At 45.4% G+C, this 15,952-nt stretch overlaps 1 protein-coding gene across 2 annotated transcripts in view; it reads right to left on the bottom strand.

The window, feature by feature from the left end:
* The window catches only part of Matn2 (matrilin 2), a 130,462-nt gene that overhangs the window by 71,400 nt on the left and 43,110 nt on the right, over window positions 1–15,952 (bottom strand). For both annotated transcript variants that reach the window (XM_051159459.1, XM_051159461.1), the window contains exon 3: window positions 11,548–11,670. In XM_051159459.1, the coding sequence (XP_051015416.1) occupies window positions 11,548–11,670 (123 nt within the window). The remainder of the gene's footprint in view (window positions 1–11,547; window positions 11,671–15,952) is intronic.

Raw genomic sequence — 15,952 nt, 5'->3', positions numbered from 1 at the left:
TTTTGGACAATTCCTTATTCTTTTGAAAAACAACTTTTTTTCTCCCTCACAGCCTGGAAGGACTTCACTGAAGGGCGATAAGGTCACACTGGAGGATCAGGGGGCGGGGGGAGGGGAGTGAGGGAGGAGGTAGAGGAGGGGGAGGACTTGGCTTCGGAGTTCCTGTTCCCTGGCACAGCCCTCTGCCTTCTCTGCCTGGAGACCCAAGTTATGGCTTGCGACTTCAGCTAAGCAGTGTCTGTTCCAGGAGCGTGCTCAAAGACTTCCTCGCCGGAGTCCTGCCACCGTTGCCATTTACCACGCATCTGCCTGACCCAGTGGAACGTAAGCTGGTGTGTCCACCTGAGTCATCAGAGCCTTCTGTACTGTCCCTGTGTGTTTCATAAATGCTCACGGCTGAAGGAACAGGACCATATACCTTGCCTTCCAACAGAGATGTTCCTAAGTCCCCAACGCCCTGTCCTCCAACAGAAATGGGATCCATGCCTTTCCTCATCCTCAGCAAAATGCACTCCTGTCCCTGAGGACAGGGACATGTAGGCACCAGTCTCTAGTTGAAGATACCAGGAAAGCTGTGATGATGTGGAGAGAATCTGTGCTTGCTACCTAGTACCCATTACAGTGCCGGACACATTGGAGTCGCTGAATGGGTTCTTGCTGGATAGACAAATAAATCCATATCAGTGTCACACAAACACAGGCTTGTTGGGTCTTTCTAATTTATTCTTACATGGGCTGCAAGCTCAGGGAGGGACAGGACCAACAACCAGAAGTGTGGGTGTTCCTATGCTAGGATTGAGGTGTGAGTGTCATGCCTCAGGCTTAGATAATGCTGTTGGGCTGACCTGACAGTATCCTCCCCGGCCACCTCTGAGCAGTGTTGCCTCAAGGATGCTTCTGGGCAGGAGTGGGAGAGCTAAAAAAAAAAAGAGCCTTACTATTCTTTACTTTCCCTTTAGCAAAGATAAAAATTTCAGATTATTAGATTTTTGCCTTGGAATTGAGGATGGTCACAGAGATTTGGAAGTCACGGGTGTCCTCTGTCTTCTGTGCCCTTCAAATCTAATCATCACTTTGGTGCTCTTTGCTACTGCTCTTTACACCCCCCACCCACCCAACCCACCTCACCCCTGCTAAGAGGAGCCAGGATCAGCTCAGCCAATCATGGTAATATGTCACCGGGTCTTCTGGTGTCTGTTCCAGCGTAGCACACAATCTGCTCTGGTCTCTCCTCTGCTTAACTCTCTTAGTGGTTTTGTTGTGTTTGTTTGTTTTGTTTTTTCAAAGATTATTGATTTATTACTATGAATACAGTGTTTTACCTGCATGCACAACTGTAGGTCAGAAGAGGGCATCAGATCACATTACAGATGGTTATGAGCAACCATGTGGTTGATGGGATCTGAACTCAGGACCTTTGGAAGAGCAGGTGGTACTCTTAACCACTGAGCCATCTCTCCAGCCCCTCTTCGTGTTTTGGTTTTTTTACCTCAAATGCTCATACTGCTTCCTTGCTGCTTTTCGCCTACCCAATTTTTATGTACCCTTTAGGATACATCTTAAAGTGTACTCTCCGAAGAGGTTTAAGTTGTCATTTGTCAAGTCCTTCCTCACAGTTTCCCTCTGTAGTTTTCACAACAATTATACTTGAATGTTTACTTTGTAAGCAGAATGAGCCTAGCCTGCCTGTCACACAGGGGCAGACAAGTCCTCATGACTGTGCGACTCTAGCTCAACTACCTACTCTGGTGCCTGGCATGTGGTCAAGTAAAGAATGTTTGTGAATGACAGAATTATTCTACTTGTTCATTCAAGAGAGTTCTTCATTGTATAAGAAAAACGATTAGCGAATCAAACAGACCAAGAAAGAAGTAAGAAAAAAAATTCCTTACCATCATGGAACTGAGAATCTGGAAAAGAATTCATTGATGTGTTTGAGTCAGCTCCTCTAGAGCGGTTGACTAGAGTTTCTTCCTAACTCTGCATCCTATGAAGCCGTTTAGTGGCTTGAAAGGGCCATGGTAGCAGTGTTTACACCAGGGAAGTTGGCAAACACTGTAAATCAGAGCTCTTTCCCCTATAAAGATGGTTGTTAAATCTTGACCAGCACATCATCGATGAGGAATCAACATTATCTTGTAAGCAGGGAGCAGGCGAGTTTAATGGCTACCACTCTACACAATATGATGAACAGTGGCTTTACTGAGGTGACTCTGTGCAAAGACGGGACAAGATGATGTACAGAGTCAGAAGGGAGTCTTCATTTCAGTTACGACTCTTCAGGAGAGCAAGGGGTGGGGCAAGCAGATAGAATACTGTCTTTGGAGGTCAAACCTGGCCCTAGCTGGGAGAATTCAGCCAATGAACTCAATAAACGGTTTTCATCTGTTTTGGTTTTTGTTTGTTTGCTTGTTTGTTTTTTGACAGAGTTTCTCTGTGTAACACAGCTCTGTCTGTCCTGGAACTCACTTTGTAGACCAGGCTGGGATTAAAGGTGTGTGCCCAGCAAGAAACAGTTTTCATAAAGATGTGAAATAATTGAGTGTAGAAAGTGCTGTCTTTACAGAGTTAAGGAAGATGGTAAGAGTGGAGAAGCATGTGGCCCAGAGTGGGTGGAACAAACACCACTCTCCTCACTTCCTAAGTCTTGAGGCAGTATGGAGAAAGGTCAGCATGACACAGGCATGACCCTAAAAACAATTCCATAAAGATAGTTTCATTTTATTGGGTACTTAGGGAAGCCTCAGACATAGATATTACATTTACAGAATATTTTAAAAGTACCTTTGGCTAAGTTTGGTTTGCTAAATGGACCTGATACGGCAAAATTGGCGTTTTGAAATTTATAACAAACAATCTGGCCAAGTTCAAGCTACACATTGCCCCGGGGGGAAACTATTAGCACACAGCTTCAGTCAGCAAAAAGTGCTTGTCTCTCCTCAGTCCTGGAGAATTTTACTAGAGCGGTGGACTGCAAGCGCAGGTGAAATCAATTAGCAATGAGCCTCAAACCTGTGCTGCAACGCGTCCATGGAGTCTCCCCAGAGGGGTACATGAACCCTGGGTTTAAGCGTTTCCCTTCACTCATATCCTAATCTCAGTGCTGGGTTTCAGCCCAGAGAACTTGGGATATGCGGCTCGTTAAGTGGGAGGAGGAAAGCACGAGGCTGCAGCTTGGCTTGCATCATCCAGGCTTAGTCAAGGGCTTTTATAGATGGTTCAGAACTTTAAACAAGCCGCAGTGTGTGCTATTGACATCAGTGACAGCTTAATTTCTCCTTTGGAGTCAAAGCAAATGAACACCTTCATTAGGGCACTCTACCTTAAAAAAAAAAAAAAGTTCCTTCTAGTATTTAACCCAAAATGAAGAAATCACAAATTGTGTACTACAGCAAGAGAGAGGAGAGCTGTCACCACAGCTGTGATTTCACTCCACTGGCAACTCTGGGGTCTCTGTCTGCTTCAACCCAATAGCTCGCTCACCCCTGGGTTAGAGAGCTACAAGGGCAAGCCAAACCCAAGCCCACATTTTGGGGGCTGTTCCCTTTCTTTCATTGTGCCTGAAAGCACGAATCCTGTTTTGACAGCTGCAGTTTGGATTTTAAGACTCAACAGTAAACGTGAGTCACCAGCCTTGTGCCTCTCTCTGCTGACAGAAGCAAAATGAACCCCAAGTCCCAGAGAAAACAAAGCCACCCTCTCCTGGAATCTCCAGCTGGGCCTGCCCCTCTCCACAGAGTCTTTGAATCAATTCTCTATTCACTTGCAATATTTTGGCTTTCTTTGGGGAAAGGAAAGTGAGGATATGGGGAGGTCTCAAAACAAAACAACAACAACAAACCCCTAAAACCCAAGTAAGGGGCTAGAGACAGGGCTCAGAAATTAAGAACAGCCAGTGCCTTTACAGAGGACACCTATGAGGGCTCACAACAGGCTAATGGCCTTTACAGGCACCAAGCACACAAAATGATGCATAGAAATTCATATAGGCAACACACACACACACACACACACACACACACACACAGAGAGAGAGAGAGAGAGAGAGAGGAGGAGAGAGAGAGAGAGAGAGAGAGAGAGAGAGAGAGAGGAGAGGAGGAGCGAGAGCAGAGAGGAGGCGAGAGAGAGGAGAGAGAGAGAGAGAGGAGGAGGGAGGAGAGAGAGGAGAGAGAGAGAGAGAGAGAGAGAGAGAGAGAGAGAGAGAGAGAGAGAGAATACCCTGGATGATATTATGAAATAATACTCATCGTGGGAAAACAGCGCTTTTCTTTCTTTCTTTCTTTCTTTCTTTCCTTTTTTTTTTCTTTCTTTCTTTCTTTCTTTCTTTCTTTAAGACTTATTTATTTTATTGTCACATTATAGATGGCTGTGAGCCACCATGTGGTTGTTAGGAATTGAACGCAGGACCTCTGGAAGAGCAGGCAGTGCTCTTAACGACTGAGCCATCTCTCCAGCCCGAGAGTAGCACTTTTCAATTCCCAAAGTTATCACATCATTGTGGTTTTAGTATGCACAAGCGCACATATTCACACATGCACACGCACACACACGGCACTTTTCCTAGTGAGTTAAACATCTAGGTTTAACTAAGGGCTTTCCTGGAACTTTATTTTTAGACCAGGCTGACCTCAAACTCACAGAGATCCACCTGCCTCTGCCTCCCAAGTGTTGGGATTAGAGTAGACATTAGAACTCACAAGTGGCTTGTGGGCTGTGCTGGGAGGTCCTGATTTATCAGGTGTAAGCAGGTCAGAGAACTTGTATTTCTAACAAGCTATCTGGACAGCTGATGCTGCCGTCCCGGGCACACCTGTGAAGTCGGGTGCCTGGGATACAGCAACGCACAGAAGTAGCACACGGTTCATGTGTGGAATTCTTTCAAAACCAGTATAGCTTTGTGTTCAGTCAGTTCAGTTCTCCTAAGGGGCCTCTCTCTCCCCAGATTCCTTCTGTTTTCAACTCTGTATCCTCACATAGGCAGAAAGTGAGCACATGATCTCTAAACCCTAGGCTCAGCAGCCAGGAGGTTGGGAGATTGGATCTGTGCTTCTCAGCAAAGTCCTCTGCCCATGCACAGGTGCTCTTAACAGCCGCTGGGTCAGCATCTGGCTTTGGCAGTTGATGATGCCTTGTTAGCTCACCCTCCTTGCTTCCCTCCTCCGTCTACCCTCACCGCCCCCCCCCCCTTCTGCCCTGGCCCCTGCCCTCTCTCTCCAAACCATGTTCCCATGTAAAGAAACTTGTCAGTTTCAGTACTACTACCCACCTGCCAGCCCCACTTTTTGTCATAAAGTCCTCATTGGGACAAATCCTCACTGTGGTCTAGTTAATTCTGTAGGCATAAAAATGCACACTGAAGACTTGATACCCTATGAGCATATACAGGGGGAGGTAATCCCCCTCAGGAACAGTCATAGGGGAGGGGAATAAGGGGAAAATGGGAGGGAGGGAAGAATGGGAGGATACAACGGATGGGATAACCATTGAGATGTAACAAGAATAAATTAATTTAAAAAAATAAAAAATAAAAAAAAGAATGCACGCTGAATTGAAACTAATTCGAATCGTAAACTGTAGCCTTGATTTCCAGCACTGCATATGCAGCATAAGGGAAGCTAAAATGTGATTCTCCTAAGTCTCACATACACAAGAGAACTGCCCAGGCAGAGTGCCCACCCACAGAAAGGAGTCCATGAAGGACGAATAAATGAATGGCATCTTTGAATCACTATCTCCCTTCTAGCACAGAGCCCACACTGATGTCAGATCCAACTGTGATTTTAATATGCAGCAGTACTTGTGACTCATGTGAACACACATGTTCAGCTTCTTCTGTTACCAAAGACCCAGTTAGACATCAGCTTGAGTTTACAACTGCTCCACCGTGTGTCCCAGGCTAGTTCCAAGACTTCTTTCTTAATTAAATATTTTATTTATCTTATATGCATTGGTGTTTTGCCTGCATGTATATCCATATGAGGATGTTGGGTCTCCTCAAACTGGAGTTTCAGACAATTGTGAACTGCCATATGGGTGCTAGGAATTGAACCCGGGTCCTCAGGAAGAGCTGCCAGTGCTTTTAACCGCTGTCATCTCTCTAGCCTCCCAATGTTCCTTCTATAACCTCTTTTTCTTGTAGCACTTTGTCTGAGTACCACTTACCTTCCTAACCCTTGCTGTGATTTACAAATGCTACCTTCACTGTCTTGTACTTGGCACAAACTGCACAAAGTACAATCTCAAGCAACTGATTTGGCGAGCATTACCAATGCAATCAAGACAGAGCAAACACAGCCATCACTCCCACAGTTCCTTATTCCTCCTCTGACGCCTCCGCCTGCCCCTCTTCCTGCTCCCAGAGCAACCACTGACCTGCCTTCTGTCAGCACGGATTAAATGCCATTTCCTAAAATTCTACAGAAATGGAATTACACAGCAAGTATTCTACTTTAATATCTAGCTCCTTTCACTGGGCAGGGTGAGACTGAGATGCACTGGCTGCCGCTGTGGGATCCGTTCCTCATCGTTGTATAGTGTTATGGTGTGTGCTTGGTCACAGTGTGTTGTCCTTCAGCAAGTGAGAAATATGTAGACGGCTGCCAGTGCAGGATTATCATGAGGAAAGTGGGTGTGGACATTTGTGTTCAAATCTTTTGACATAACTCACTTCTTTGGGCAACTATCAAAATGGAATGGTAAGGTCATATTAGGTACATACCCAAGCTTGCAAAAAATTGCTAAAATAATTTCCAAAATGGTAGAACACTTCACAGCCTTATAAGCAGCATATGGTGGTTTGAATGAGAATGCTGCCCCTGACCCCCAATAGACTCATACATTTTAGTGCTTGGTCAGAGTTGGTGGAACTGTTTAGAAAGAACTAGGAGATGTGGCCTTGATGGAGGGGGGGGGGTGTCACGGGGAGCTGGCACCTCTCTCTGCCTCTTGCTTGTGGATCAACATAAAAACTCTCAGCTAATGCTCCGGGGCCATGCCTGCCAGTGTGCTGCCATACTCCCCAACGTGATGGCCACGGTCTCTAACTTACCCTCTGAAACTGTACATCCCCAGTAAACTTGTCTATAGTTTGCCTTGGTCATGGTGTTTTATCACAACAATAAAAAGTTAACTAAAACATAGTGTAAGAAAGTTCCAGGCTTTAACCGTGTCAGTCACTCTTCGAATGTATGTATTTTAGGGCTGGAGAGACGGCTCAGTGGTTAAGAGTGCTCATTGGTTTACAACTGTCTGTAACTCCAACTATAGGGCGCGCACACACACACACACACACACACACACACACACACACACACACACACACACACGAGAGAGAGAGAGAGAGAGAGAGAGAGAGAGAGAGAGAGAGAGAGAGAGAGGAAAGGGGGAGGGGGAGAGAGAGAATCGTTAAAAATGTATATCTAGTTTAGTGAGTATGCAGTGGTACATCATTGTGGTTGGGTCTCCTTTTCCTCCTGGTTAGCAATGAGCCTCCTTTTGTGAGTTTCTGTGTCATCCACAGGCCTTCATTGTTTTATTTTTCAGTGCTGGGACTGAACCCAGAGTCTTACACACACTGCGCAAACATCCTACACTGAGCTACACACCAGATCTGCTGTCTTTGGCTTAGTGTCTATTCACATCTTTTGTCTATTTTTATTGGGTTGTTTTGTCTTCTTTATGTATTATGAAATCCTTCGTTGGATATGTTTTACAAATATCTTATCCTAGGCTAGCTTGCCTTTTCTTTTTAACAGCAGTATCCTGAAATGAAGACTGGACTTGCCCCAAGGAACCAAATGACTCTAAACAGCAGGAAGAAACCAAAGAAAACAATGCTCCCTTCTCCCCACTAATCTTCTTTCTCTCCTACCTGGTGTTGGGGTGTTGGAAGGGATTAGGGTGGAGAAGGGAGAAAGATATAAAAAAAAACCCTAAATTAAAATAGATTTAAAAAATAGCTCCTAAAAATGGCGCCCAGATATAGGGCTTGGAATAATGGAAAATCTGGGCTCTAATGCCATAGAGGAGACAGCAGGGTATGAAGAAACACTGTTTCAGGATACCAGCAAAAGGTTTACTGCGGCTTCTGCTGCTGGGGTCTTTCCCACTGCTTCCAGAGGAGATTGCCTGTTTTTGCTTAATCTTCCACCTCTATTCCATCTCAAAAACGGTTGGGAGAATGGTTGAACAATTGGAAAAGTTGCGAGCGAATATGGAGGGGTCTGAGAAAAAAAAAATAGATGAAATAGGAAAATCGGAAGTGTCACTTAATTCTCTCATTTTTTAAAGGATTTCAGAGTTGGCTGTGCAGCTAGAGAGTTTGCAGGCAAAGATGGAGGCACTTGGAAGTGAATAGTGCCGATGGAAAAGGGTTCAGACCTGGTAACTGAGAGTTTCCCAAAATCGTTGCCCTGTCCTGCTCCTCAAACTTTTGGTGTCAAGTTCCCAACACCACCCAGCATGCTGGGGAGCTGGGAGGAGCAGAAGGCCACACAGGCCAAAAGGGTTACAGATAAACTGTCCATTTCAAGAGATCGGGTTATTCTTGAGCAAACTGAGCTGCCAGAGGAGCAGCCTCGGGTTAGGAGATTACCACCGTTGGCTTTCCCTGTAGCCACCAACAACCTTAGATATCAAAATGCTTGGGGGCTTCAATTGTGGTAGATTTTGCCATTTGAAAAGAACTTGTGACCAAGCTGCTAAAAGCCTCAGAGCTAAAAATGGGTGCTTTCTGCCAGAGAAATGAAGGAGCCATTTTTGGCAGTATCGTGTTCCCTGCAAGAATGCCTAAGCTTCTGCGGGTTTGTGGACACCATGGTAAAAGAGGTCATTTGACTTGTGAATGCAGGTCCAAGAGGAACATATGAGGTAACCTGTTGCTATTAGGAAATAGCCTGGGGCCCCTAGCTTGAGGCTCAGCAGCAAAAAGTATGAGCTGTCCCAGAGAAGAGCAGCCGAGAATTACCAGGTTAGAGTAGAAACTCTTGATCCAAAAAGTGCTTGGTTCCTTGATCATCCTCTTTTTAAAAAGTAACAAGTCTCATTCATATTCAAGAAAAAAGCCATATTTTAGACAAAAGGGGGGAAATGTAGTGAAAAGTTTTCATGTCTTTAAAAACTCGGTTATGTTATATAAACATGTTTTTGTTTTAATCCAAGGTGTGGGAAACGGGGCTGGTTCAGACTATCCACAGCAGCAAACTATTTGCCTTGTGTGGGCTCTGAGAGGAGGACTCTGGAGAGGGAATAAATGTCAGAGCCCAGAGAGAGAGAGAGAGACAGGAGGCTCTGAGAAAAACGAATGCTGGTGTTTCCCCCCTGATGTTTTTAGATGCTGTTAAGGTAGTTTAACAAGAAGTTGAAGATGTCCTGAGAGATTTGATTTGCCCCCAAGGAGCCCAACGACCCTAACCACCAGGTAGTGGCTAAAGAGAACTCTGCCCCTTTTCCCCACTAACCTTCTTTTTTCTCCTGACTAGTGTTGGGGTGTTAGGAGAGATTGGGGTGGAGAAGGGAGGTAGAAGTATAAGAAATCACAATAAAATAAAGTAGATTTTAAAAGCGCCTACAGGACCCACTATTGAGCACCGTGAAAAAAGAACAGCAAGCACCTCTTAGAGAAGAAAGAAACACAGTCCACATTCCTTTTTAACTGGGAGACTCTCCAGCTACAATCAGAGCAGGACAATAAAACGGAGCATAGCTGTGTCTCATTTCACCCGGGCACCGGCAAGTTGTGACGGTGTCAGCGGCGAAGCAGCCAGTAAGTAGGTCTGGTGGCTCAGCTTTGTCATCCAGAGACCAGACACAGGGCCTCACCTGGATCTATCCACAAGGGTTGGGAGGCAGCACCAGCCAGAAGATGATAATGTTGAGATCTAAGGTGAAACCCAAGGACTACAATGGCCCTGTTTGTCTCACAAGCCCCATCTCAGAAATGCAGTTGAGCCAGCAGGGTGTGCACAGCAACAGCCTCAGGGCAACTTGACTGGGCAGAAGTCTGGGCTAAGGCACACGTTAGCTCCTCCCCCTTTCCCTATCCCTCACTGCCCGAGGCTACAGGACCTCCAGGGGCAGCAGCCATGGGGCAGAACTCTGCTTCCGCTCCTTCTTTATCCCCCCCCCATCTGTCTATCTATCTATTTATCTATCTATCTATCTATCTATCTATCTATCTATCTATCTATCTATTCCAGAATTCATTTGACATGGCTCATCCACACCATGGAAAATGGGCATTTACAGCTTCCCAGGTCCCAGCCTATGTCTCTATGAGACATAGAGAATATATTGTGTTCCGCAAAGAGGAGAGGGCAGGAAGAGGGGGTGGGCTTGATGGCTGAACACATCTGAAGGGGACAGGGTTACCAAGAGACATTCAAATTGTTTGCTGAACAGTGTGAGATGACTCCAGATGACCCTTCCCAGGCTCCCCTGGGTGGTCAGGAAGTTTTAGTAAACCCATGAGTATTTTCTGTAACCAAGTTTTGCCAGGGAAACTGAGGAAGTGTCAGTGGTTGCAGAGAAAGATGAAGATTCCAGCCGGGGTCCTGAGACCACAGAGGAGCCCCAAAACACAAAGCTCTCTCACCTTTGGAGCCCCAGGGCAGAGAGCCAAGCAGACAGTGCCTACTACTGGGGTACAGGGAAGTCCTCTCATGAAGCAACACAGTGCTGAAACTAAAAAGTGAGAAGAAAAGTAGAGACTGTGGCTTGGCTCTATAAATGTGGTGCTAATTAAAGCCATTTGTTCAAACTGCTCTCCATTAGTGCTTAATTGCTTGCCATGTGGTATAATAACAATTTTGCATTGCACGAACTACACGTCAGACTTAGCTGAGTTCTGTTTGCTTCCTTGTAGCCTGTCTTCTCAGGCCTTTTGTGCATAGTCCGGTTGCATGTGGCTAAGACAGTGGTTACAACTTGAGGAGGAGGAGGAGAAGGAGGAGGCTGGGTATACACTCACTATATGGTTAATTCTTGATCTAGGGTACTTCCTTCTGGCTTATATATCAGTATATTGCCTAGTTTTGGAAGCCAGCTCAGAAAAGAACAATATAAGTTCTAATGCTTTATATCTGCTTGCTCCTCCCCCTTTTTTTTAAATTAAGAGAACAATAAATTGTCTGTTACCAAAGCAGCCAGACCCCCACCACCTCTTAAACAGGGGTGCATAGTCATTCCCTGCTGAGAATAATAACTCATCCTCAGTCCAGCTTTGGGAAGAAGATAAAACAGAAACAGCCCCATAGGGCCCAGCTAATAAAGTCAGGCTGGAAAGATGCTTTGGTAGTTTCCACCAAGAGGCAGCACAGAGGCGAAAGAGACTGTTTCTGAGACAGCGTCTCCAACCTTTCACACATTGCCTGGTGACCTACTATTTGCCAGGCTTAGGCACTGTGAGAGGGCCAGGAGAATGCTAGAAAGTACAAAAGCTGTTTCCAGCTTTGAGGAGGTGGCAAGTGGATTGGGAGGGGGACTATACACGAATAAGATGTTCCTAGCTAAAGAGCAAGCCATATTGACACATGAGCAAAGTGGCCTTACTTATGCAAGTCTTCTGATCCACGTTGAGAATGTAGCCTTGCTTGCATTTGCAGATGTATGAGCCAGGTGTGTTGATGCAGAAGTGGGCACAGTTGTGTTCCAAGACGCTGCACATGTGGACCACTGCAAAGGAAGACAAAGAAAATGAATGTTGACAACACGCCTTAGTTTCATGCTATCCAGTAAATGTCCACTGGGAGCCTGTGAAGAAGAAGAAGGTTGACAAGAAAACTTCGATCCAAAACTTACTCTGCCTACAAGATGTGCAGGGATAAAGATAGAACAGATAGAGCAGAGATTGAGGGAAAGTCCAACCAATGCCGGACCCAACCCAAGACCCATCCCATGAAAGAGACAACCCCTGACACTACTAACAATATTCTGCTATGCTTGCAGACAAGAGCCTAGCAGAGTTGTCCTCTAAGAGGCTACATCCACACCCACAGCAGTTCAAAACAGATACTGAGACTCACAACTAAACATTAGTCAAAGCATTGGGAGTCTAGTGGAAAAGCAGGGGCAGGGGAGGATAAAAGGACCTAGAGGTGACAAGAGCTCCACAAGAAGACAAACAGAGACAACTAACCAGGGCCCACAGGAGCCTGTGGAGTCTGAAGCACCAACTATGGACCATGCGTAGACTGGACCTAGGTCCTCTACACAGATGTAGAGGATGAGCAGCTCTGGCTTCGTGTGGGTCCTCTAGTAAGGGAAAAGAGCTGTCTCTGACATGGACTCTGTTGCCTGCTTTTTGATCACTTCCCCCTGATGGGACTTAATGAGCTGGGGTGGGAGTAGGCGGCGTCTCTTCTCTGAGGAAAAAGGGGGAGGGGAAGTGTGGGAGCTATGACTAGGATATAAAGTAAATACATAAATTAATTAATTAAAAAAGAAAAGAGGGTTGATCCCAAAGAGCATCCTTTCACCAGGGATGTTCAGTGTCTAAAGCTGACAGACTCAGATAAATAAAGGACCATGTAAGGTCAAAGGGGAATGGTGTTAGGCTGAGCCATATGAAATTGCTGATATATTTGGGTTTTGACCTACAAATCCACAAATTTCAGGTTCAACTTAATAAAACCATTTGGCACACAGAAAGCTCAGAAGAGTTTCAGATTCCAGAATGCCTTCTATAGGATGGAGTCTTGAGTAGGCAGACATGGAATTGAGAGGACTGCTGGTTAAAGGAAGGTGTGTTAAAGTGATCATAAATCTTAAGAGCAATGTACTTTTTTTGAGGAATGTACTTTTAAATCTGCATAAGTATACACAAAATTGGAATCACACTGCATTTAAATGTTTTATAATGCCATGATTTTTGTGTCTCCATTTTAAATATTTTTGCATTTAGTTCCTGAAAGTACCTCAGCTTCAGATATATAAATTTTGGATAAGTCTGTCTGGAGCTCATGCAATTCTTGTTGTTTTTTAACATCTCAATTTATGACTTTAATCAATATAGTACAACTTGAGCACATTTAAAATTAATGAGCACCAGTGTTAACGGAACATGTTATGCAAGTCTTCTCATAAACAAAAGATGTTCGAAAGAGAAAATAGCATTCTGAAGCTTACAGAGTAAAGGGGACCCTGATTGACCCTGTAGGTAGGGAAACTCAGCTACTCATGGGCCACTTTCAAACATGCAACTGTGAACTTGACACAAACTACAGTCACTTGAGAAGAACCTCAGCTAAGAAGATGTCCCCTCCCCAAGTTTGGCCTGTGGTGTGTTTTCTTATTGCTGATTGATAGGAGGGGCCATCTCTGTTGGGAGTACAACCCCTGGGCTGGTGGTCCTAGGTGCTAAAACAAAGCAAGCTGTGCCAGGTGTGGTGGCTCACGCCTTTAATCCCAGCACTCGGGAGGCAGAGGTAGGTGCATCTCTGTAAGTTTGGGGCCAGATTGGTCTACATAGTTAGGACAGGCAGAGCTATATAGTGAGACTTGTTGTAAGATAACATCAAAGAAAGAAGGGAGGGAGGGAGGGAGGGAGGGAGGGAGGGAGGGAGGGAGGGAGGGTGGGAGGGAGGGAGGGAGGGAGGGAGGGAGGAGAGAGGGTGGGAGGGACGGAGGGAGAGAGGGAGGGAGGAAGGGAGGGAGGGAGGGAGGGAGGGAGGGAGGGAGAGAGGGAGGGAGAGAGGGTGGGAGGGACGGAGGGAGAGAGGGAGGGAGGAAGGGAGGGAGGGAGGGAGAGAGAGGGAGGGAGGGAGGGAGGGAGGGAGGGAGGAAAGCAACCTGAGCCAGCCATGGAGAGCAAGCCAGTAAGCAGCCCTACCCCATGGCCACTGCTTTAGCTCCTGCCTCCAGGTTCCTACCCTGACACCCCTGAGTAATGGAGGTTGGTCTGAGAGTTGTAAGCTGTTTTTGGTCATGGTGTTTTATCACAGCAATAGAAACTCTAAGACAGCAATATATGAGATAGGGGAATGAAACTTTTATAACAGCACAATTCAGAACACAGTGTTCTGAGATCATAATTGTGTTTTAACTCCTGTTAGAATACAAATCACAGAAGAGAAGTTGTAGGTTTAATCCAACCATTTTTTTTATTACAAGCTGAAATATTTGACCTTTTTGAGACCCTGAGAACTCTTCATTTCTTTATAATAATGAAAATAAACATTGCACCAGCTTCATAAGGGCCTTGTGAAGGTTAGCTGAAGCAACCAGATAAAGTGGTGAGTGTTATTGGACAGGAGATTCAGCTGGCCTGGCTTCAGGGCCCCAGCAATATCTTATGTGTGCCAGATGTGCCAGATGTGGTGTGTGTGTGTGTGTGTGTGTGTGTGTGTGTGTGTGTGTGCATAAAAGGACCACATTTCACCCCCAGATCTTTCTTCTCTCTCTTTCTGGATTCCAGCTTCCCTCTGTCCCCACATATTTTCTCTCTCTCTCTCTCTCTCTCTCTCTCTCTCTCTCTCTCTCTCTCTCTCTCTCTCTCTCTCTCTCTCTCTCTCTCCTGGGTGCCCCCTTTCTTTCCCTCTCTGCACACCCCCCTCTCTGCCCTCATGGCTCACTCCCCTCCCTTCCCCTTCAACAAACTACTTCCTTTATACCAGATCTGTTACATGGCATGCAATCATTTTTACATATTCTAACAGTGAAAATGGTGCTCAACACCCAGGGAATGCTCAACACCCATAAGCCACGTCATAGCAACGAAAAAGTATCATGGTGTTTGATTTCTTTTTTAATTTCATTCTGTGTGTATGAGTTTTTGCCTGCATACATATTTTGCTTACATCACGTATAAGCCTGGTGCCTGAGGAAACCAGAAGAGGACATCCGATCCTCTGGAACTCAAGTTACAGATGGCTAGGAACTGCCATAGAGTGCTGGCCATTGAACCGGGGTCCTCTGGGAGAGCTGCCATTGCTCCATTACAGTATCAGCATGCTTTATTTTACATGTCTTACAGAATATTTGATCGCACTGTGAACCCGAGATTGTGTTGTTTACTGGTGTGACTCAGCCCTAGCACATACCTTTAATCCAAGATAGGATTAAATAAAGTAAACCACCGGTCAAGAGGCAAAGAAAGCAACTGGTTCACAAGGTTGTACTTAGGGGGAAAAAAAAACAGTAAGTAGAAGTCAGGAGGGCAGATAGAGGTGCACAGGAAGTAGAAGGGAGGGACATTGAGTTTGAGGGGTTTTTGAGACATCGGTGGAGAAGAGCTTTCTTTGGGGATGTCACCTGAAGAAGCAGATTATCTGGGTGCTTTCTCTGCCTCTCTGAGCTAGCAGGCCTCCATCCCAGCACCTGGCTCCTGAGTCTTTATTGGTAAAATCAAACATGTGAGATTTTGTTAGAAACAACATACATCTTTGGGAATATCATCTATACACCTATACCCTATTGTCTGTCTGTCTACCGACTTGGATTTTCATTCAACATTAACGACAAATTCTATCTGTACTGACTCAAGCGCTGTATTTCAGAGAATCCAAAATGTGCTCTAATTTCAAAGATATTGGAACGAGCGGCCATTTACACGTGACCCTCATTATTCAGATTCCATACCTGTGAATCCCCCTGGTCACTGAAGTGCACTTGTGACCCAGACCAGTGCAGCACTTTCCTAGGCACTCACTGAGATGCTGAGAGACAACAGGAGTGTGCTCCTGATTTAGTGTCCTCAGGGGGCTTAAACAAGGCAGCGTTGCTTCCATTAGTCTTTTCTGTTTCGTACAATAGCAAATTGTCTTCATGGTTTAGGCAGCACTGTGGGGTTGTGGGGTTTGTAGGTAATTTTACTATTTGACATAACCCATTAAGTACAAAAAGGGCTATGTTATGCCCTTTTAGGAAAATGAATATATTAAAATATGTTTCAATGTAGAATGAGTAGAGTCTTTCTTTGTTGGCCAAAAGCTCATGGTGAGTGAGTCAACCAACAATA

The sequence above is a fragment of the Acomys russatus genome, chromosome 17 (genome assembly GCF_903995435.1).
Source record: "Acomys russatus chromosome 17, mAcoRus1.1, whole genome shotgun sequence".
Classification (NCBI taxonomy): domain Eukaryota; kingdom Metazoa; phylum Chordata; class Mammalia; order Rodentia; family Muridae; genus Acomys; species Acomys russatus.
Note: the sequence above shows the minus strand (reverse complement) of the source record. Positions and strands in the feature narration are given on the sequence as shown.